At 53.1% G+C, this 23,711-nt stretch overlaps 1 protein-coding gene across 1 annotated transcript; it reads left to right on the forward strand.

The window, feature by feature from the left end:
- The first annotated feature begins 10,156 nt into the window (after window positions 1-10,156).
- On the forward strand, window positions 10,157-21,811 carry IGFBP4 (insulin like growth factor binding protein 4). The gene is made up of 4 exons (XM_027516872.1): window positions 10,157-10,807; window positions 17,610-17,767; window positions 18,537-18,671; window positions 20,604-21,811. Exons 1-4 carry the CDS (start codon window positions 10,459-10,461, stop codon window positions 20,736-20,738), a joined length of 777 nt encoding a protein of 258 aa, XP_027372673.1. The 5' UTR covers window positions 10,157-10,458; the 3' UTR covers window positions 20,739-21,811.
- The last annotated feature ends 1,900 nt before the right edge of the window (window positions 21,812-23,711 follow it).

Raw genomic sequence — 23,711 nt, forward strand, 5'->3', positions numbered from 1 at the left:
ATGTGTGGATGTGAGAGTTGGGCTGTAAAGAAGGTTGAGCACTGAAGAACTGATGCCTTCAAATGGTTGTGCTGGAGAAGACTCCTGAGAGTCCCTTGGACAGCAAGGATATCAAACCAGTCAATTCTAAAGGAAATCAATCCTGAATATTCATTGGAAGGACTGATGCTGAAGTTCCAATCCTTTGGCCATCTGATGTGAAGAGCCAACTCACTGGAAAAGCCCCTGATGCTAAGAAAGATTGAAGGCAAAAGGAGAAGAGGGTGACAGAGGATGAGATGGTTAGATAGCATCATTGACTCAGTGGGCATGACTTTGAGCAAACTGGGAGATAGGAAGGACAGGGGAGTCTGGCGTGCTGCAGCCCGTGGGGTCGCAAAGAGCTAGATACAATTTAGCGACTGAAGAACGACAACAACTGGGAAGTAGGGTAGGACACTGGATGTGATGAGCTCCCCAGTCCTGGGGAAGACCCCCAAGGGGAGAGTGACATCAGCAGAGGTGGGACAAAGGATCAGTGAACCAACAGTAAATATTCCTGAGCATCTATTATGTGCTGGTCTAAGACCACGGAGGGGGTGCGTGGGACACAGTGTCTTACATGTGAATAGCATTTGTTGTGGGAAAGAGTGTAAGGAAAGGATGGATATGGGTTGCTAAAGAGGACGGTGGAAGAGAGAGGAAAAAACAGAGGGAACAGCGGGGGAGAAAGGCCTAGTTGTTGATGTCCAGTAACTCACATTCTAGTTGTGGCAATGGGACAACTAGAAAAAGGATGGCTAAAAAGCTCAGTGATAAGTGAGCAGGCCCCAGAGGAAGTTTAAAAGGGTGCTGAGGGAGGTTGCAGGAGGGCATGGGATAGAGGAGATTGAGGACTTGGCTGGCTTGTCTGGCCTGGAGGGAACTCTTGCCCAGAGGGCCCTTACTGGTTCCTGAACTCCACACAAGCCCGTATGGGCCTGGCAAACTTGGACAGCCATGAAGGCCCAGTTATGAGAGGGTTAGAACCTCTGGCTGACTTCCAGGGAGGAGAGAATGGCCAGAGATTGAGTTCAATCACCAATGGCCAATGATTTAATCAACCATGTCCATGTAATGAAGCCTCCATAAAAACCCAAAGAGATGGGGTTCGGTGAGCTCGTGTATCAGTGAACACGTGGAGCTGCTGGAAGAGGTAGTGGAAGCTCCATTACCTTTCCCCAAATCTTGCCCTATGTCTCTCTTCCATCTGGCTGTTCCTGAGTTACATCCTTTTATAATAAATGGGTAATCTAGTAGGTAAGGAACTTGCCTGGAGAATCCCATGGACAGAGGAACCTGGCGGGCTACACTGCATGGAGTGGCAGAGTCAGACATGACTGAACGACTAATAATTTCACTTTCTTTTTTTCTAATACGGAAAATGTTTGAGTTCTGTGAGCTGTCCTAGCAAACCAATTAAACCTAAGGAAGGGGGCATTGGAATCTCTTATATACAGCTGGAGCTGATCAGTCAGAAGTTCAGGCAACAACCTGAATTTGCAATTGGCATCTGAAGGTGAGGGGCGGCAGTCTTGTAGGACTGAGTCTTTTACCTGGGGCTCTGATATGTCTCCAGGTAGACAGTCAGAATTGGGTTAAATTGTAGGGCATCCAGCTAGTACTGGAGAATTGCTTGATGGTGTTGGAAAACCCACACATCAGAATAGGTGTCAGAATTGCAAGAGGCATTGAGGTGGGAGCATGAAAGGAAGGAGCAGGCTGGGGTGTGGGCCTGTGCATTTCTACCCCATCCATCTGTTTCCCTGGTCATCTCATCTCTTTGGGCTCCAAGTTCTTCCCTCCCTCCCCCATCCATTCATGTTTTCCTGGTTGGTGCTGAGGGGAGCCTGAGTAGAGGAGGAGTGTTGATGTGATTTGACAGAGCACGAAGTCACTAGTTGTAGCCTGTTCTCTGGGAAATATGTCCTTTCACTTACACAGATAGCCTTGTTTGAGCCTCTGGTTAGTCCTACAGAGTGAAGTAGGGACTGGTGTACCCAATTTACAGATGCGGAAACTGGGGACGGCCATGGTGAAGAGACAAACCCACAATGCACGGTTAATCAGGACACAGCTGGGATTTGAATCCTTGGTTTTGACTATAGGAGCTCTCTGCTTTACAGCCTGTGCACCCCAACCCGAGGGCAAAGCTCTTCTCCATTACGGGCTGCCTGGTTTTCCCCTGGTTTCGGGCCCAGCTTCTGCTGTGCTTTAGATCATCATGACTGGGTGGGGGTGAGGAACAGACTGCACAGATCTTGAGGATTCCTGGCTCCAAATATCGAGCCTCTGGGAATGGGGAGGGCCGAGAGTGGGAGGAATACAGGCTCAGGAGAGAAGAGGATGGTGGTTATGTGGATGGGAAATGTGGTGGGGGTGCCAGTTGGAACTCTGTCATCCCCCAAATGGGTTTAAATCACATTTAATTGCATGTGACCTTAAGCCAACCTTTTGACTACCTGGGCCCCCATCTATAAAATGGGTTTATAGGATTACCATGGTGCCCAATAATCATCACGGCTAATGTTAATCTGCGGGGCACTGTGCTGAGCGCTTTACACGGATAGTTTCTGTAGGTTCTCGCACAGCTCTGTCAATCTGGGCTGGCACTATTCCTCTTTTACAACAGAGGGCATTTAAGGATAAGAGGGAGGATGTCATTTGGCTAAAGTCACAGGGCTAGTAAATGGCAAATCCAGAATTCAGTGTAGGCATTTTTGGCTTCAGGCTCTTCATCTCACGCACTGGGCTGATTACGGCTAATAATACTCAAGGGGTGCGTAACAAGGAGCAGACATCACTGTGAGCATGTTACACAGATTTATTCGTTTAATCACTATAGCCACCCTCTCTAATAGTCACTCACGATGAAAGACGAGGACACTTAGGCACAGAGGTGAGCTAACTTATCCTAAGTCTACTGCCAGGAATTGAGTTCAGGCAGGCCAACTTGAAAGCCTGTTGCTCTTTTAAAAAATAAAAGTGTTTTTTCTTAAAATTAAAGCGTAACATATATACAGAAAAGTGCAGAAATAAGAAATGTTTAGTTTAATGAATTCACCTAGTTAATACACTATGTGGCTAAATAGTAAACATTACCTGTACCCTATAAGACCCCTTCCAGTGATTATTCCCACCCTTCTCCCCAAAAGTAACCTCTATCCTGATTTCTAAAACCATAGATTCGTTTTGCCTGCTTTTGAATAATAGAATCATACTGTAGTAATCTGTTCAATATGTGATTCATCTATGTTGTTGGGAGTAGTGATAGTTTATTCAACTGTAGGCTTACCTATTTTACTATTGATTCCAATGTTTGGCTGAATAATTCCACTGTGAATACTCTTGCACATGTGTTTTGGAACACCGCCCCCCCCCCCCCACAGCCATTTCTTTTAAAAATTTAATTAATTATTTATTTACTTTTGGCTGTGCTGGATCTTCCCTGATGTGCATGGGCTTTCTCTAGTTGCAGCGAGTGGGGTCTGTTCCCTTATTGCCATGTGTGGGCTTCCCAGTGTAGTGCCTTCTCTCGTTGCGGAGCACGGGCTCTAGGCACATGGGCTTCAGTGGTGGCAGCGTGCAGGCTCAGCAGTTGTGACTTCCAGGCTCTTGAGCACAGACCTAGTGGTTGCAGTGTCTGGGCTTAGTTGCTGCACAGCATGTGGGATCTCTCTGGACCAGGGATCAAACCCATGTCTCCTGCACTGGCAGGTGGATTCTTATCTACTGTACCATGATGGAAGTCCCCAGACATTTCTATTGGGTATATTCTTGGGGTGGGACTGTTGGCTGCTTCCATATGGTTGTACAAATTTGTTTTCTTGCCAACTTTGTTTAAGAGTCCCCTTACTCCACATTCAGGTATTGCATTTAAAATTGTTACCAAATCTGGTGGATGTGTAGTATCCCATTATGTTTTCCACATGTATTTATTAAATGAGGTATAATCAGAAGCAACACTCTGCACAGCTTTTCATAACAATCCTATGAGGCTGGTGTTGTTATCATCCCTATTTTGCAGATGAAGAAATGGAGGCCATAGTTACTCCCTTTCCTCACTTGCAATCCACTCATTTTCCCTGGGGGGGTCTTCCCTACTGTTCCCCAGTGGTGTTGGGATGTCAGCTTGGGAAGCTCCTCGGGCCAGGATGCTTTACTGGGCGGGGAGAAGAGGAAGACTGGGATGAAGAGGGCCGGGGTGGGGAGGAGAGAAAGAGTGACACATCAAGCCTGATGTGAGGGACCACAGATCCTGACTCAGGGCATGGGGCGATGGGGCCAGACGAGAGGTATGGGACTCAGCAGAAGGCACGACTAGGGTATTTGTGAATTCTCTGTGCTGGCAGGAATGGGCGTGCTGGGGCATCTTTCTGGAACCCTCTCTCCAGGATTTTACTGAATCTGAGGACTCTTATCTGAGGTTTCTAACCCTAGAGCCCTTTTGGGGTCATCTGTCTGGGTTCCGTGGTGCTTTGGTATATCTCTTTGGGATTTTCTAAGGGGTAGGTAGCACTCTGTTCTCTGAGGCCAGGAGGGTAGGAGGCAGGGCTTGGAGGTCTTCCAGGGAGTGTGGGGGAAGAACTTGGGGTCTGCTCCAATTCTGGGCTTCTAAGCCATCAGGACAAAAGGCACCTGGCAAGCAGACACCTTGCTCTTTGACATAATAGGTGTCAGGACAGGCAGGGAGAAATGATTTCCCCACCTAGCAGCTGTCTCTCTCTGCCCAGAGTCTCTTCTGTGTCTCTACTTCTGCAAGTGTCCTCTGCTAGATTCTCCTGGGTAGCACCTGCTTTTGCTCCCCCATCTCTGCCTCCCTTGAGTCCTGAGCCCATGGCTTACCAGAGATGCTCTGACAGCAGAAGCAACATGGTGCAGGGGGGTAAGTCTGCAGCAGACAGTCATGATATCTGGCTTAAGTCTTGGCTGGATTACTTCCTAGCTGTGTGCCCTTGGGTGAGCCTCCTCACCTTTCAGGGTAGTGACAGTGCTCTCTTAAAGCCCAACATCACTCACTTGGCTCCTCTGCCGGGCAGGCTTCTTGAGCCATGAGAGAGAGACTCTGCTGGTGCCAGTTGGCCTGGAAACAGTGTGCACTCTGTTTGGAGGGTTGGAGGCCACGCCAGCTTTGGGCCTAGGACCACGTAAAAGCACTCCAGAGGTTCTAGATTCCTAGATGACTCCAGTTTGGAAGGGGCTTCACAATTCCATGAGTTCCCCTCCCCTATTTTACAGATGGTAAAGCTGAAGCTGAGGAAGGGGAAGTGCCACAGAACTGGCAGGTGGTAGAGCTGGATGAACTGGAGACATGAAACCAGATTCTGGGCAGCCCAGGGCCACATGGGTTCTCCTTTCCCCTTCCGCTCCCTGCCTGGGTGTTCACTTCTGGAGCCGCATGTCCTGTGGGAAGAACCCAGGCTCTGTCCTCTGGACCAGACCTCCCTCTTCACTGTAATGTCTTTTTGGAGATCCTCGCTCTCCTGATCTGGTCTGTCCAAGTGTGGGGCCCTGGTAGTCAAGGAGGCAGCTGCACTCGGGCACCGTTGCTCAGCCCATGCCTGGGGTGACCACAGAGGATGTCATATCTGGGACCCAGACATCAGCCAATATGGAGGGAGACTGAGCTCCCTATTCGGTGTGTGCACAGTGGACAGTCTGGGGCAGCCAGGGAGGGGCTAGGAAGCCAGAGTTATGGGTCAGTCTCCTTCTCATGGCAATGCCACCTCTGCTCTGATCCCATGCACCTAGCTTGGACTCTGTACCATAGCTTTTTGCTCTTGAAATTTGCTTAGAATGCTTCTGACAGCTGTTTTGGAAGGCTGTAAAACATAGGGATTAATCATATAGACTCTGGAGCCAGATCTTCCACTTACTTGCTGTGTGACCTTGAGTAAGTCACATGCCTCTCTGTACTTCACTTTCACCATTTTAAAAAGGAATCATGATAGGGACTACTTCATGAGGTTGTCGTGAAAGGGACATAGTAAAGCACTTAGAACATGTCTAGCATATGGTCTATGCTCATTAAATGTTAACGTTCATTTTTATGTATATTCCATCCTATATATAGGATGTGTATGTGTGTGTGTGTATATATATATGTATATGTATATATATATATATATATATATATATGGATGTATATTCTACCCTACTCCTATGAGCTGCTCCCAAGGGCAAGCCAGCAGAGTGGGTGTTCCCTGAGGGCAGGACTGTTTCTTTCCCCTGGGAACAGAGCTCTCTTTCTTACTGATTCTCTAAGAAGCCTAGCTGGAGCCGTACAATAGAAATTTGAAACTGAGCTAACAAGGGAGTTGTGAAAGTGTTAGTTGCTCAGCCACATCCGACTCTTTTTGACCCCATAGACTGTAGCCCACCAGGCTCCTCCGTCTATGGAATTCTTCAGGCAAGAATACTGGAGTGGGTTGCTATTCCCTTCTCCAGGGGATCTTCCTGACCCAGGGATAGAACTTGGGTCTCCCGTATTGCAGGCAGATTCTTTACCATTTGAGCCACCAGGGAAGCCCAAGAAGCGGGGGGATCATCCTGGATTTGACCCCGGGACCTCTTGTACCCTAAGTGAGAATCACACCCCTAGACCAATGAGCTACACAGTGAGATTCTTTCTAAGCAACAAGCTGGTGAGGGGGTGGGATGGAAGAGGCTGAAGAGAGTGAGGCTTTCCACCTGTCCACTAGGAGTCTCTTCCTGACCCCCACCCCCCAGCTCCCAGGAGGTGAGGGACGGACAAGGATGCTGAGGGGAAGAGGAGTTTTCTTTTTTCTGGTAGAGCTCTGGGCTGGGAAAGACTGCAGGGAAGGAGAACTGGGTTTCTGTCTCTGGGGTCTCCCAGTCCTCAGAGGCAGCAGTGAGGTGGAGGAAACCCACACACAGCATCTGCTTTTCATTCCTCAAAGCCCTTTCTTGTCCATGATCTCACTTTTTCTTGCAACCTTGCTTTGGGGTGGCTCAGCGGTAAAGAATCCTCCTGCCCATGCAGGAGATGCAGTTTCCATCCCTGGGTCAGTAAGATTTCCTAGAGAAGGAAATGGTAACCCGTTCCAGTATTTTTGCCTGAGAAATCCCATGGACAGAGGAGCCTGGCAGGCTACAGTCCATGGGATCGCAGAGTCAGACATGACTTAGTGATTAAACAACAACAACAAAACTGTGGGGATGCCCAACTATTATCTCTCTCCTTTTTTTTTTTTAAACAGAGGATGAAAATAACCCTTCAAGACATTAAGTGTATGTCCAAGGTCACAAAACTCTTTTTGTAAAAACTGAAGTATAGTTAATTTACAATGTTATGTTAGTTTCAAGTATAACAAAGCTCTTTGTTGGCTGTGCTGCAACTCAAACCCAGGTCTGGTAACTCCAAATCCCATGTCTTTTACATACAGCCTCTCCCGGATACCAGCAGGCTACAGGGGAAGGGGACACCCAAGCCAGTCCTCTGGGAACTTCTAATCTAGGGGAGGAGAACCAGTTTCTACCACCAGGGAATGTCCAGCCAGGTGGAGAAGTTAGTTTCTAGCAGGGGAGGTGAGGAGCATATGTGTGCTGGGCCACTTTTCAATCTCTTCCCTCCCTACCCTTCTTTCTGTGAAACTGTGAAATGCAGAGAGTATCTTGTTTCAGTTACTGGTGACAAAACCGGGATAGAATCCAGGTCAGCCTGATGCTAATGTGTGTGTGCTCAATTGTGTCTGACTCTGAGACCCCGAGGGCTGTAGCCCACCAGGCTCCTTTGTCCATGGGATTTTTCCAGGCAAGAATAATGGCGTAGGTTGCCATTTTCTCCTCCAGGGGCTCTTACCGACCCAGGGATCAAATCTGTGTCTCCTACATTGGTAGGTGGATTCTTTACCACTAGCGCCACCTGGAAAGTCCCCCTGATGCTAATACCTGTGTTTATCCCTTTAGCATGGATGGAAGACCGTTGGTTCAAGAGTCACTTCCTCCATGAAGTCTTTCCTTGACCTGGATGTAGAACTGACCATTTGTGCATCTGGGTCCCCACCATGCCCCATATAGACACTCCCAGGGCACTTGCCCTTATTTTATTCATATGTCTGTCTCCCCTCACTAGGCAGTGAGCTCCCTGAGGGTGGGCAGTGGTCTCAGCCGTGTCTGGATACCCTGTATTAGCACAAAGCCTGCACACAGTAGGTGTTCAGTAAAGGTGGGTTGCATGTATGATGGGAAGGTGCTTGGAAGAGCTCTCATATCTGTTTTCCTGCCTCCTAGGAATTATCCCAGATAGCGATGGGGGTAAGGCTGAGGATAGACTTGGGGCGGGGGGAGCTGCTGGGGTAGAGGTGTGGACATGTCTCACCTGGAAAACTGTCCAGATTTCCGACACTCACGGCACTCATGCTTCATCCCCTGGCACTTCTCTTGGCTTCAGCTCAGCCTCTTCTGCCCTCCTTCCTTCTGTCCCAGCACCATTATCCCTCCCAGGTTTGCTATCCAGGAGACAGGTCCAGCATTGCAATCAGAACTATTCTTCCTGGTCCCGGTTTATTCTCACAGGAGCTTTAAGAGGTAGGCGAGGTGGAGATGATCTACCTCCACTCTAGTTAGGGATGTTCGAGCTCTAAGGGGTGGTGTCCAAGTTCATACAGTGAGTTGGTGGCAGAACTGGGTCCCATGATGATGAAGGAGTTGGGAGAGCTGGGGGAAGTTTTCTGAATCGGGGATAGGCCAGGCTTCCCCCAGGAATGGAGGAGCCTGGCCCCCTTTGGGCCAAGACAGATGGGGAAGAAGAGACCCCAGTCGTCTGTGAGATGTCCGCGGAGCATCCCGAAATTGTGTCCCCAGCAGTGACTCTCCAGTCCTTCTGCAGTTCTGCCAGTAGGTGCCGTCAGTTTGCAACTTTTGGTTCTGTCCCTGTGGGGGTCAGCTTCTAGCCCCTCTGCCTCCCTCCTCTCACCTGGACAGTCTGCACTTGCAGAAGGTAAAAGATGGCCCAATCCCTGTGAAACTGAAGGACCTCTGTCCTGGAGGAGGAATCAGGAAGAGGGTCTCTGATCTACACTTCAGCTTGGCTACCCTGCAGCTTTCTAGGCCAAGCCAGAAAAATCCACAGCAGGTCACCAATTATGCCTGGACAGGAGCCCTTACCCTGAAATCAGGTCCAGGATAGCAGAAACTTTGGGGGAGGGTGGGGAGGGAGGACCCGAGAGACCATCTAGGAAAGGAGTCCCTGCTCCAAATACTACTCTAGAACCCCTCCTAACCCTGCAGGATTGAGGCAAGGCGCATACACGCACCAACAGGATCTCACAGAGGCCCAGCCAACCCTGACACTAGCCCAAATAGCACTGCTGGGTGAATTAGAAAAGGCACCCCTGTTCTCAAAACCATTGAGTGCCATCTGCTGGAAGACAGTCACAACAGCTATACAAGTCTACAATGACTACAAGAGAAATGGTGCCCCCTGGAGTTGTGCAATGCACACTTTGCCTTTGAGAGTGGCAATCTCCTCAGCCAATTTGGGGCAGTAGAAGCAAACATCCAGGAAGGAGCAAGCGTCTGGGCATCTCCCTCTCCAGGTGGGAGTTCTGTTGACTTCATCCTGGGTAAGCCAGACGGGACAGGGCCTCCAATGAGCCGCCGAGGAGGCTGGGGGCCGGAGCAGGTTGGAAGAGGCAAGTGAGGAGAGAGCCCATTAACTTCTTAGGGCCGTCAGAACCTTCTGGGCCCCTTTTCCCCTCCTCCCCGGACCAGTTCTCCAGCGGCTGAGACGAGAAGCCCTTGAGTGGGGTGGAAAGGACTCTCTCCGGCCAGGGAGACTTAATCTCGGACTCGGGAGTTGGGGCCAGGAGGTCGTCGCGCTCTCAGCGTGTGGGACCGCAGGCCATCTCAGGGGTCCGGGGGAGAATCCTCCAAGGTCGGGGGTGGGGGAACCGAGGAGCAGCGCCTTCGCTTTTCCTCACCCTTCGCTGCCCCCCGGGGCCCCAGTTCGGAAGCGCTCTCGGCCCCTGCCGTGGCTTCCAAACTGCGCCGCTTCCTCCTGCGGCAGAAAAGGACTTTCAGATGTTGCAGCGGCGGCGGCGACTTAGGACAGCGCCCCCTCCCCCTAACAGCCGCCTCTCCGTCTCCCTCTCCCCTGCCCCTCCCCCACCACTGGGACGGCGCTGGGGGTGTGGCCAGGGGCCCGTATAAAGTCCGGGGGAGCCGGTCCCGGGCAGCCGCTCAGCCCCCTGCCCCCCAACCGCCCGCCGCCTGGGCCGGGCCGAGGATGCGGCGCAGCGCCTCGGCGGCCAGGCTCTCTCCCCTCCGGCCAGCTTGCTAACTTCCTCGGCTCCGTCCTTGTCCGCCAGCGGGGGCCACCGCGTGTCCCCGCGTCCTCCGAGTCGGGTCCTCCAGGCGCGCCGGGCGCTGCCCCTGTGTGTCTCCCGCTGCCAGCCCGCGCCCCGTCCCCGTTCGGTCATGCTGTCCCTCTGCCTCGTGGCCGCGCTGCTGCTGGCCGCCGGGCCCGGGCCGAGCCTGGGCGACGAAGCCATCCACTGCCCGCCCTGCTCCGAGGAGAAGCTGGCGCGCTGCCGCCCCCCCGTGGGCTGTGAGGAGCTGGTGCGAGAGCCGGGCTGCGGCTGTTGCGCCACTTGCGCCCTGGGCAAAGGGATGCCCTGTGGGGTGTACACCCCCCGCTGCGGCTCCGGCCTGCGCTGCTACCCGCCCCGGGGCGTGGAGAAGCCCCTGCACACGCTGGTGCACGGACAAGGCGTGTGCATGGAGCTGGCAGAGATCGAGGCCATCCAGGAAAGCCTGCAGCCCTCTGGTAAGGTGCCCCTGCCCTTGCATGCCCTCCCTGGGGTCCTGCCCTCTTAGAAGCCCCCTTTCCCATTCGGGTTGGCCCGGAAGGCTCTTGAAAATCCTCTGTGAGTTGAGCAGAAGACAGGTACGTGGCAGGGCCCAACTGGCATGGGACAGGGTCAGCCAAGGAAACTGCTATCAAGTCCCTGGGCAGCCTGTTGCCACCATCACGGAGGAGGATTCTGTGCCATTGCTCCATCTGAAGGGTACCTATTTGGGAAGAGAGTCTCAATGGTAGTCCTGGATGCTGCTGTAAGGGTGGAAAGTTAAGTGACCTGGTCCAGCCAGCAGCCGCAGCCTGCAAGTGAGGGGCCAGATACCTGGGGGATGGGGATGGTGGCCTGGAGACTTTCAGTTCCTGATCCAGTGACCTTCCCTCGCTCTGGACTCAGCTTGAAGCCCCAGGAGTCTGAGAACCCCGGGCTTGGACTTTTGACATTGACGTGGGATGGAGCAGGACATGCAAATTAGAGAGGTTTTGATGGTGAGGGGGCATCAGAGTAGCCCTTCCCCAAAGTCCCAGGCCAGCTCACCTAGCTTTTTTAGAGGTATTGGGAAGACAGGGTTCTCCTCCTGCCCTGGTACACAGGCACCCTGCTTCTTGCTCCTGGCAGGTGCCATCTGAGGTGGCAGAAGAGAAGCAAGTCTTGGTTCTCAGCCCAGAGCTGCAGAAACCTAACGGGATAGGGAGCAGGGATGGACGGTTGGGGTGGCGGGGGTGGGGAGAGAGAGATCGAGAGAGAGAGAAGTTTAGAAGGCCCTCTCCAGAGAGATTTAGAAGGCCCTCATTCTTACACTTTCTCTTTTCCTATATCTCGGTGAGACTTTCAGTTTCTTCTAATAACCTTTCTCAGTCTCTCTCCTTCTTCCTCTTGTTCTTTTGTTCTTTCCTGCTGCATCTCTCAACCTCTAGTTTCACTAACAACATTCTCAAATTCTCCTTTCATCACTATCTCCTGTCCGTTATCAGCTTCTTTCTCCTTATCTTATTCCTTTTCCTGTTTTTGTTGCTCTGCTTCGCTCACTTTCATCTCAGTCTCTTTCTGTTGCCCTTTCTCTCGTCTCTGTCACCATTTCTCTCTCTGTCTCTGTTCCTGTCTTTCTCTGTTACTTTTGGAACCTCTGTCTGCCTTTCTCTCCCTCTGCCTCTGTTTCTTGTTCCCTCTCTGACTCTGTTTTGCTCTCCCGGTGCCTCTGTCAGTGTCTGTCTCTTTTCCTGGTGCTTGAAGCTTCCATTGTTGCAGTCCGGATGCTGGGAGTGCGGCCCCAAGCTTCCTGCCCTGGGTCCCAGGCCGCTCCACTTCCTCAATCCTCTGCAGCTTGTTAGCCAGAGGAGAGCAGGATGCAGGGAAAACAGGAAGGAGGTGGACCCCAGGGGTCTGGGCCTCGGGCCTCTCTGCCCTTCCTGCTCCTGGGCAGCGAGAGATAGGTCAGCAGAAAACATTCTAGGAGAAATGCCAGCCTGGCACCCAGCACATCTGGGAAGCTGTGGGGGGGGAGTCTTGGGGTGTAAGTCGCTGATCCTGGGGTACAGATGCCAGTGCCAGCGGGGAGGAGGGCTCTGGTGCTAGACCATACTGGGAGTGAGGGCTGAGCTCTTGGGCTCCCTGGGTACAACAGGTCCACTTTCCCTTTGCATCTTCATCCTCCACCCGCCAGCGGGTATCTGGCCACAGATTAGGCTGGTGAGCTTCTCCTCTCTCACCAACTTGAACCTGAGGCTGAAGAGAAGAGCTCTTAGCCCCTTCTTTCCTGGCTAGGTAGGAACAGCCCATCCCGTAGTGCAGAAAACTGTTCCCCTAGAAGATTTGGGGAGGCATGGCGTGAACAGATTGTGAGTGCCCTGTGGACATCATATCCACCGGCCTCGACAGGCAGCTTTAGGTCCGCTTTAGATTATAGGGCCCGGGTCTCTCAACCCCTCTCCTCCTTCCCTCCTTGCCTTGGCCTCCATCCTTGCAGGGCAGGCAGAAATCGGGAGAGGGAAAGGGGAGGTGAGGGGACCCTGGGGCACTAGGTCCCCACTCAGTAAGCTGTGTCCTTGACTTTTTACCTCCCAGTCATCCCAGAAGTACCCCTGCCCCAGCCCAGGCCATACCACACCATGTGAAAGGCGCCCCCTAGGGTTGTGTGGCAACCCTGCAGGGTGTCTGGTGAGATCTGGAGGCCAGAGCTTGGTCCCTCTCCCTGCTGTCCTCCTGAGCCTTCCACTGTCAATACGCCACTGTCCCTGTTATGTCCCAAGGCTTTAACTTTCTTGCCTGGGTTTTGGCAGAGGTATCAGTTGAACTTTTCTTCCTGCCTCTTCCTCTTGGGGCTGAGCTTCAGCAGGTGACTGGGGGAGGGCAGCCTCCCCTTGGTCTGCTGTGGTCCAGAGGCTGACTCTTTGCTCAGGGGGGCAGGTCTCCCCACATCCCTCTCCATGCTCCCCTGCCTCCATCCTGTGCCATGACCCCCTGTCCCAGCTTTTTGAGCCAGGCCACTAGTGGTGAGGGCGGAGTGGGGACACCTGCCTCAGAAATTCACGATCCTGATTCAGAGTACTGACCCTTGACTTGTGGAATCTGGGGGGGGGGGATGGTGGGAAGATCAGTGTTTGGACTGGGGTGATCCAAAGCTGTGCCCTGGGTCCCTCTGGGACAGCGTTAGGGAACATGCAGGCTGGGTTAATTTTTAGTCGACACAGCAAATATTGTCCCCTCTACTTCAATACTGGGAATCCAGTCACGTCATGGGAACAGGGCCTTCCCAGAAATTCTGTGCCTTGGGGGAGGGGGGAAGGAGGAGCATGCCTGCTTAACATTTTTTCTTCAGTTTTGGCAAAGTCAGAATTATTGGTGCTTTGGGTATCAGGAGCCTTTCCATTTAAAGACATAGGAGCTGCAGAGATATGTTCTTCTCCTTTCCTCCAGCCATTCTGCTTCATTTCCTCATGTGTAAAAAGAGGGGACAACAGGACCCAACTTGTAGGCTTGGGGCATCTGGCATGGAGTAAGAGCTCAATGTTGGAGCAATGAGAGCTTGGTGATGAACAGAAAACCAAATAGATTTAAGTTGAAGCTTAGCTTCTCCCATGATGCTAGGGCTTTAGGGAGCAATGGGGCAAGTGAGCAAAGCTGAGAGACATGCAGAGGAGTGGAGGGAGGGGGTAGGGTGGAGGGGCCAGCTGTCCTTATCTGACACTTTGAGGCCAGCAGCCATGGCATGAGGGTGAGGGGGGCGCCCCCACTTTAACCAGACCTCAGAGAAAGGCCTGGTACCTGGCCGGGGGATCTTGGCTTCTCCAGTGAGAGTCCAGGCCTTTCTTGCAGGGCAGGTGGGTGACCCTCCAGCTCATGTCTAGGTGGCTGGGCCCACCTACCTCAGAGCCTCACCCTAGGCATCTTGAGCTGGGTGTGGGCTGGAGTGGAGGAGAAATCATGGGGATGAAATTGGGCAGCAAGAAAGAGGAAATCCTCTAGCTTTGACCATGAACTTTGCAGCCACTGGTGCCAAAGCTGTGGAGCCTCTTCTTTCTCTGGGTGCCTGCCCTTCCTCTGTGGCTGGAGCAGAGACCATGTTTACCCTGTGGTGGGACGTCACTGGCCTACTCCAGCAGGGCCAGATGAGGTGACCCAGCCTACCTGGGAAGCCCCACCTCCCAAACAGACCTTTCAGACGTAGGGATTCTGACCTTTGTTGGGGAAGTGAGGGGGAAGGTCTGACCCTGGCTCCTGCTCAGAGGGAAACCCACCAGGATCGTGGTTTTTCCAGAAGCACCACCTAGGTGAGCAGCACGATGTGACTGACCTCCTGGGTGAACAGAGAAGTAAGTAGCAAGCATTTAGCAGGTTGTAGAGGTGGGAAGATGAACTTTTTTTTTTTTTTAGAGACTCAAGGCTACGAACTTTGCCCTCCTAAACCTAGTGCCTGGGGTGGATCCTGGGGTGGGGACTCAGTCTGCCAGTGAAACAAGGCTGGACAATGTAAAGTTACAGATTAAGTGGAAAGTCAACTGCCGGGATAGTCAGTGTGTTCTGCCCAGGGCAGGGTCAGGGTGCCAGGGTGCATGTGGGTGTGCACGTGTGGACCAGTGTGTGTCTGGACACGTGATTGTTTGTGTGTGTTTGTGATCCTTGAATCCCTGCCTCTGTCTGTGCTGATAGGGACATGCTGTGTACCCATGTCCCTGCAAGAGGCAGTATGGAGCCACTGTCCCCGTCTGCTGGGTTCTACTCTAAACGGCTAAGTGTGCTGGGCAGTGGGGAACCAAGGAGGGGGAGGCCAGGCAGGCAGCCGGCTCAGCTTTCCCCAGATAACGTCCCCCTCCCTCCCATGTGATGTGGGCCTGCCAACACAAAACAAGAGCTATGTTCCAAGCTCACCCTATGCCTCACGCAGCCCCAGGGTTCAGTGAGCGGACCCAGTTGTTCTCCTTAATGGTGCTTCTTAAGTTAGGGGATAAACATTCCAAATATCCTTTAATAATCCCCTGAGTGTCTGTGTGAACTTCGACTCATGGGAACACAATGTTGGAAAGCAGTCAGACCTCTACTGCAGATCTTTCCAGGTCCTTGAGGCCTCTGCCACCCTGACTCGCCCCACCTCCAGGTCAGAGAACTCTCTACCTCCTGAGGCAGCCCCCTGCATTAGAAAAACTCTTCCTAGGGAACCTAAAGAACATCTGGCCACTTATCAAGAGGCACAAGTGTCACTGTGCACAACTGTGCTTTCTTTTATGGTCATGAAAAGAGAGCAAACTCAAAGGAAAGACAGCGAAATGTCTCCAGGTCAAAGGGGGCCGTCGAGGTACTCTTGGGTTGTGGCAAATGACCCCTGGGATTCTTCCAGCCTTTCCAGGTAGAGCGGTGGCCCCTTTGTTCCCAGCTCAGCTTAGCCCCTGTGGTTCCAAGATTTGGTTTCAATTTTTTCCTGTCTTCTATTTCCTTTCTTTCTGATCGTCAGCTCCAGCCTAAACCCCCGCGAAGCTGAGTCCACCCACAAGTCTTGTGGCTTTGTGCAAGATGAGAGTGGTGTGTGTGGGGGGGTCACTGGCCAGCCTGGGCCTCCTTGGCCAGAAAGTTCCTTGGGAGGGTCTTCAGGGAGGAGCCTGGATCTCAGATCTTCTCTCTGGTTCCTGGCTGAGGGCTTGGAGTCTGACTTCTTATGGGCCCCTTTGCACAATCCTGGTCTTCTGAAATTGACCAGTCCCTTCTGCTGCTGCCCACACCAGCTGGGAAGTCTTTGTTGGTCTTTGTCTTCAAGGTTTCTCCTTGGTTGACCTTTGGAAACTTGTTGTCATCTTTTGGGACAGAAGTCCCCAACAGACTGTCCTTCTTGAGATGTTAAATACGTAGAAGGAAGGATTATATCTCTCTGCTCCATTTATTCCTTCCCTCTGGTTCTTTTCTCTAAGCCAGCCCTGCACCCGTGACAAAACCTTTTCCCATCCTTGGTGACTCAACTTTATAAATAACCTTTGGTGTGGAATCTTGACACAGACTTTTTGGGGGTCTAGATTCCTCCATGTCTGGCTTCTCTTTATCTATGTGCTTCACCCCCCCACACCCCCAGAACTAGGAGAATAAGAAGAGAACTAACCCCCACCCCCCCAACTAACTTTGGCTGAGCAGAAAAATACAATTTGACCCCAAGGCAGCTCTGGGACTGCTGCCATGCATGGAGGAACCTGCTAACTCCTCAGGAAAAAAAAAAAAATCCTGACGCAAACCAGATGTAACCTTCTGTCCGGCTGCCAACATCTGGAATGCTGGCAGGGGCTTTGCACTCGAGCCGGCAGCAAGCTGCCAAGCCTGAGCATTTCAGAGGTGGCTCTGATGTGCAGAGAGATCTTGAGACCTCTTCCTCCAGCTCAGCTCCGCGTTCTGGTTTTGGCTGCCAGGATGGAGTAGCAGAGGTTACAGTTCTGGGACTTCTGGATGGGTTTTTTTCTTGAGTTCAGATAGAGCCTTTAAGAGATCCCAGGGAGAGGGTGGTGGTCCAGCCCACCCCCATCTCCAGATCCCAAGCGCCCTGGCTCTGGGCAGCTGATATGCACTTTGGATGAGGTCTGAAATCTAAGGATGGGAGACTTTGGAGTGGTGGGGTGGGGAGCTGCAGGAATGTGCAAGGGTGTTCTTTTGGTCCTGAGGGCCACACAGTGTCTCTCCCACACACACACACGCACACACTTTTCACATGCAAGCACACACACCCACTCCCACTTCTCCTCTCCAGCCAATGGAGAGAGCTTTTGGGCCACGTTTCTCATCACTCATGGAAACTTTGATTCTGGCCATTTGGAAGAGGGTCAGCAGAACTGACAGCCCTGGGGAACCCCTGGCTGGCTCAGCCAGATGCTGAAAGGAGCAGGAAAGGAGACAGGAAGAAAGAGCAGACGGAGAAGGGGGATGGTAGGGAGAGCTGAATGGAAGGGGACATGAATGTGGGGCCCTTGGCCTGCCTCAGACCTCCCTGCAAGGCCCAGGGGACCCTCCTGCTGTTTGGGCGGCTGCAGCTGGTGACTCATCTGAGGACTGGACTGGGTGGAGTGAAGGAAAAATCAAGGTCTCCAAGAGGAATATTCTCCTGAGAAGATCCAGGGGAGCGGGGAGGAAACCAAGGTGCTGCTTTCATTTCTTCCTACCCCAGACCCCCTGCTCCTCCCCTGGTTCTTCCAGCACCAGGCTGGAGACTTCCCAAGGAGGAGAATGCAGATGGGAAGTCGGGTTGCTCTGCTGTCTTGCCCTTTATAAGCACTGACCTCTCCCCATCTTGCCTGACTGCAGACAAGGACGAGGGCGACCACCCCAACAACAGCTTCAGCCCCTGCAGCGCCCACGACCGCAAGTGCCTGCAGAAGCACTTGGCCAAAATTCGAGACCGGAGCACCAGTGGGGGCAAGATGAAGGTCATCGGGGCGCCCCGAGAGGAAGCCCGGCCTGTGGTGAGGACCACTGATCAAATGTGCACATGCATAGGCACACACCACCACCATCACCACCGCCACCACCAGATCCCAACAGTGTCCGTTCTGCAAGCATTCTTTGGCTGTCTGCTCTGTGCACCTTGTGTGCATCATCAGGACCCAGAAAAAAGTCCTCCCTCCTGTTGAAATTCCTTTCTGGCTCAGCAATTCTAGACACTGGGGACAGCTGAAGTTACTGTTAAATACTGAGACACTTCCACGCTGGTTGGTGAATAGCAGTTGCCCCAAACCCCCTGATGTTGCTTGGCTCTTCCCCTGGATTCCTCACCCCAGAGCTTCTCAGTAACTCGAGAGTTCAGGCTGGCCATAGTAGGGAGCCTTGGGACGTTGATCCAGGGTCTGGCTAATGTCTTTTCTGATGGGTGGTTCTGATGGATCCGTGCCTGGGTCTTACAAGTTGTTAATTATATGATTTCATCCTTCCGTCTTGTTTAGACATCATCCCCTTCCTGTCCTTCTCCATAGATTTCCTTTCCCCACTAGGTCCCTTCACGTCACACCCCTCCTTTTTAGAAGCTTTCTGGCTCGAGATCCTCTCCTAAATGTCCCCCTGTCCTGCCCGCCAGGGTCCCCTGAACCCGAGCCCCTCCTTTCATCTCCCTGGAGGCCTGCTTGGCCACCAGGCCTGAACCCTCCTTTCAGAGCCTGCAGTCCTGATCCGACCCTCAGCCCTGGTCCCCCTGCCTCTTCTGCTTCTGCTAAACAGTCTCATCTTCCCCTCCTCCAGCCCCAGGGCTCCTGCCAGAGTGAGCTGCACCGGGCGCTGGAGCGGCTGGCCGCCTCACAGAGCCGCACCCACGAAGACCTTTACATCATTCCCATCCCCAACTGCGACCGCAACGGCAACTTCCACCCCAAGCAGGTGCGTCTCCGTCTCCGCCGGCTCGGCCCGGCCTCAGCTCTGGGATGTCTGGGATGGCAGTCTCAGGAAGGGGGAGGCTCCCTGGCCCCAAGCTCACCCCTTAGGCTCTCGCCAAACCACCCCCACCCTCAGACTCAGGATCTCAGTTCATTTTACCTATTCCCCCCTCAGATGAGTAGACTGAGGCCCAGGGAGGGGCAGAGGGCAGCCCGGAGTCACAGGGCAAGTTAAAGGCAGGCCAGTCATCCTGCCTCCCCATCCAGGGCTCTTTCCATGGCCTCTGTGGCCACCATCTGTGAGGCAGGCCTGGCACCCCTGTCAGCCTCTGCCTCCCAACCCCTCCCCCTCTCCACCTTCACTCCTGTGAGTAGTTTTCTTTTGTCCCTGGATGTCTGAGGTGTCATCTGGGAATGGAGGGGCTAGGTCTTGAGGAGTTGCAGAGAAAACTCAACATGCCTTTTCCCCCAAGCTGAGTCAGCGAAGGACCTAGGGGTCAGCCAAGCTGGGGGGAGGCAGACCTGACAGCTGGGAAGCACTTCGGGTGGAGCAGAGGAAGGAAAGGGCGGGAGAGGAGACAGGGATGTAGAAACCTCTAGGCCTCCTCACACCCTTGGAACGTGGGTTCCTCTGACAAGCCCCCAGGAAACTGGGATGGTCAGTGAGGCGGACCTGCTCCAGCTCCATCTCTGGCCTGTCAGAGTTGGGCTCCCCTGGGGTGGTGGCATATCTGGGCAGGGCAGTGGGCGGCCTCGTGCTGGATGAAGCCTGGATCTCCTCCAGCCCTCGTGGGCTTGGACACACATATTCCCCCACTTCATGCTCTACAGGCGAATCCACAAAGTGGACCGCCACTGGGCCAGAAGAGGCTTAGCTAGGAGGGGAAAGGCTGCCCCCGAGTCTGCACACCCCAGGATGGCATGAGGAGGTTATGAGGTGGGGTGCAATGGTGGAGAACCGGAAAGGTCCCCCGCCCCAAATCAGCGCCAAACCTTTCTCCAGCCTTCGTTCCAATACCAATTTTATCCTTGTCTCGATTTTTCTTTTTCCTTTTGTTTTTTTTGGCCAAGCCACATGGCTTCTGGGATCTTAGTTTGCTGACCTAGGATTGAATCTGGACCCCTGGCAGTGAACGTGCCGAGTCCTAACCACTGGATCGCCAGGGAACTAAAATTGATTATTAGTTATTAACCAGAGTTTACATTAGGGCTCACCCTGTGTGTTATACAGTTCTATGCGTTTCCTTCCCATTTTTATTTGCTGAAAATTCTGACACTTGATCCTTTATCATCTGGCCAGTTCTGACCCTTGAGACAACCTTCACTTCAACTCTAATCCTGATTCTGAAATACACCTTTACCCCTCCCCTCCCCCCTCCCCTGTCTAAGCCTGACCCAAAATTTAGCCCAGCTGCTTTATTTGTTCTGACCTTGACCTCTGTCTCTGTCCCAATTCCATTTTTGACGTGGGCTGTCAGCCTCACCCCACTCAAACTGTAGTCATAATTCCCAATTCGACCGCAACTCTTATCCTAATGCTACCCTAACTTCAATGTGGATAATCACAGTCTTAACCATAATCCTATTCTCGAAGCCTCAACACAGTCAGAACTCAAGCGAAAGCACAATCAGAACCCAAACCAAAAACTTCAAACTGGGCCCTAGCCTTTCACATTCAGCTGTACCTTTCAGCTCTGTGGATCCCGTCTCCCCTTCAGGGTGTCTACAGAACTTCCTCAAGGCTCTGTCTTCCCAAACTCTTTGGGCCTTTCCTTCTTGGCCACCTTCACTCCACTCCAGAGAGCTCAGAGGACTCATGCCCAAGGGAGCCTCCACCCTCAGAGACCAGTTGGGAACCACTGTCTGATCTGGGGGCTGGGCTGGGATTGGGGGTGGCTGCCTGGGAACCTAACCTCTCATACCCTTGTCTTGGCAGTGCCACCCGGCCCTGGATGGGCAGCGCGGCAAGTGCTGGTGTGTGGACCGGAAGACGGGAGTGAAGCTTCCGGGGGGCCTGGAGCCGAAGGGGGAGCTGGACTGCCACCAGTTGGCTGACAGCTTCCGAGAGTGAGCCTGTCAGCAGGCAGGGGGCTCAGTGCCCCCTGCTGCCCCCTTCCCTGGAGGCTGCAGAGCTGACCTGGAGCCTAGGTCTGAGTCCTGGCTTTGCCTCTGGCCCAGAAGTTTCCCTCGGGGTGTGTCTGTGTGTATGTGTGTGTGCGTGTGTGTTAATGAGCCTGGGTATGTGCTTGGGGTGAGCCAAACCCTAGGGGTGTCCTCTATGGGCTTAGATAGCCCAGGAGAGCCCTGGTATGTTTCCAAATTGATCCTGGATTCATTCATCCATTCAGCCCTTCAGCCCTTCAGCCATCTATAAACACTTCTTGACCACATACTACATGCCAGCTCTAGTTTGCAGCCCTGGGGACTCATCTTGACTCCCTCTGATGTAGATATGTGGGGCCACCTCCTGCAAGGTGAGCCCAAGTCTGTGGGAGAAGAGAAGTCCCAGTTCCATAATCGGGGAGGAAAACAGACATGTACCTTGACCATTGTCCTCAGTCTAGACAGAAGGTCTAGTCCCTACCATAGGGAAGCTGAGGGGTAGCAGGAGACCCACTGAGACCCAATCCCAACACTGAAACCTGCCAGGCTCCCCTTTACTCCTCCCCAGGTCCTTCCAGCGGGAGGACCTGCAAGGGCAAGCCCACCTTGGCTTGATTGCCTGGCAACTGAGACCCTGCTCTGGGGAAGGGAAGAGGTCAGAGGAAGCCCTGCAGAGGGCTGGGGAGGTGGGGCCCATCTCTGAGCAATCAGAGTAGGAGGAAAGAATGTATGTGCCTGATGGAGAAAGGGATCGGCATGCTGGGAGGTGAGGGACTTATCTGGGGTGCTCCTTCCTCCTCCGTTTGTGGTCACAGACAGGAAGTCACAGGATGGCGCCATCCTTCAGTGGCTCACTGTCTGTGGCTCTGCCTTCCTCCCCATGTCTCCTTCCCTGGATTTTCCTCCCCTATATTTCCCTACCCCTGGGCATTTTTTGGCTCAACTGGATGGACAGAGACTTAGGTACCTACCAGTTGGCCATGATGTCTTGTCTTTTTTTTTTTTAACAAAACAGAACAAAACCAAAAAAACCCTAGACAATGGTGTTTGGTTGATTTATTTACAACTAAGAGACAGGGAATTACTAGGGATGGGAGAGCTGTCTTAGATGGTGAAAGGACTGCAAAGGGTCAGCCAGTTCACCCTCCTCTTCCCTGCAGCCTCTTCCTGGGAGGCCGCTGTGTCCCCAGAGTCTGTGCTGTCTGTGTACAGACTCCTGGTGGGTCAGTAATGGCTTCGGAAGGGAGGAAGCGAGCAGGGACAGCCTTGCTGGGCCAAAGCTATTTCTGAGATCAGTTGGTGAGTGAAGCGGGGGCATTTTCTAGGGCATCAGGCAGATCGGGTTTGTGTCTGGATTTGATTTATCAATTTAGTCGGGGGAGGGACTGCCCTGAAGCTGGGGAAAGGGGACAAGCTCTCCAATTCATTCCACAGCTCTGACTGCCTGGATTCTTGACTGGGGGCTGCACTGAGGTTTGATTCTGAGGGTTTGGGAGTGCGGTTGGTTATCTTTAATCTCACTGTCCTGGGCTCACCGGGCTGTGGGCGCTCAGTGCCAGCCCTAGAATGTGTGTCCACGAGGTACCGCTGGATTCCTGGTCGTGTCCCAGAAGAGGTCATCACCCCTCACTTCTGTGGAGTGTGTGTGTGTACATGTGTTTGATCTCTTGAGGTGCTCCCAGGCTTCTCAGTTTCCCTGGCCCCGATGCACTGGCACCTGTGCTGTCTGAATCTTGGGGCTGGGGCTGCGATCCTCATCTCTCTGGCTCTGCCTCGGTGGCGGCATCCCACAGCCGTCTAGTTTTCCCGAGGCACCGCAAGCTGCTGCCTGCCGCAGGAGATAAAGAACAAAGCAACGCTCCTTCAGCCAGGGGGCTGCTCTTCATAGAGCCCCCTACTTCTGGGGCCGAGGCCAAGGCATACAGGGGGAGGAGGCAAGAGTGGGCTGACAGTGAAGTTTTATATCCCTAAGCCAAATGGAGGGAGAGTATCTCTTTCCCTAAGGCATCTCTTTAAATTCCCCCTTGTCTGCAATCCGTCTTCCCGGTGCTCTACCCTTGCGTCCTGGGAGTGGGAGGTAAGAGGTCCTTGTCCTTTCATGGGCCTCCCAAGAAAGTGCTGGGTCTGCTTGGGAGGTGGCTGCCCATGTAGCCTGGGATGTACCTTTGTGATATAAGTGTATTTATAATGTGTGTGTGTGTGCATATGGCAAAGTGATACCCGAAGTGTGAGTGAGAGTGTAGGCTTTTACAGGATACGTGTATCCAGGCATCGTGTGTATAGACGTGGTGCACACTTGTGTGGTGTGTCTATGCGGGCTCTATGAGTCTCAGTATGGACGTGTGTGATGCCAAGAGACAGAGTGAAATTCACAGCGTATGCGTGTACTTCCCTCCCCAACTCGTTAGTTGTCATCAATGCAGGGCTTGTGGTGGTGGGGTTGGGGCGGGGGCCGCTGTCTAGCTCCAGAGAACAGAGGATGTGTACTTTGGGAGCAGGAATCCCACAGCTCGCAGCAGATTCCCCACCCCCACCCCCGGTTCCTGTCCCCACCATCTGGGAGCCAGGTGCTAGTTGTCAAAAAAGAAGGAAATAAAAGCAACTGCGTGTCAATGTGAACACCCTCTACCACTACCAGGCCAGAGGAAGTGAACTGCCCTGGGCAGTGTCACAGTGGGGAGAACCGGGCTCCAGAGAGGAACTGCTGGTCTGTTTGCACCCAGGCCCTCCCACTGTGACCTGTAAATCCCCTTGAATGCTCAGTCAGTCTAGTTGCCACAGGAGCATCAGCATCCTGGCAGAGGTGGGAAGGGAGGGAGTGCTGAGGACCTCAGTGGGGCCACTATACCTAGAATACCTTCAAAGTCCTTGAGTTCTCTGTCCTGCCTCCCTAAGAAATGTCATTCCCGGCACTGTGGTCTGGAGCAGAGGGGTGGAGGAC

Source organism: Bos indicus x Bos taurus, chromosome 19 (assembly GCF_003369695.1).
Source record: "Bos indicus x Bos taurus breed Angus x Brahman F1 hybrid chromosome 19, Bos_hybrid_MaternalHap_v2.0, whole genome shotgun sequence".
Lineage (NCBI taxonomy): Eukaryota > Metazoa > Chordata > Mammalia > Artiodactyla > Bovidae > Bos > Bos indicus x Bos taurus.

Excerpts from the sequence above, each read along its gene's own strand:
- IGFBP4 (XM_027516872.1), top strand. The coding sequence starts at position 10,459 with ATGCTGTCCCTCTGCCTCGTGGCCGCGCTGCTGCTGGCCGCCGGGCCC. Across the intron at positions 10,808-17,609 it reads GGAAAGCCTGCAGCCCTCTG|ACAAGGACGAGGGCGACCAC; the intron begins GTAAGGTGCCCC and ends GCCTGACTGCAG. Across the intron at positions 17,768-18,536 it reads GAGAGGAAGCCCGGCCTGTG|CCCCAGGGCTCCTGCCAGAG; the intron begins GTGAGGACCACT and ends CCCCTCCTCCAG.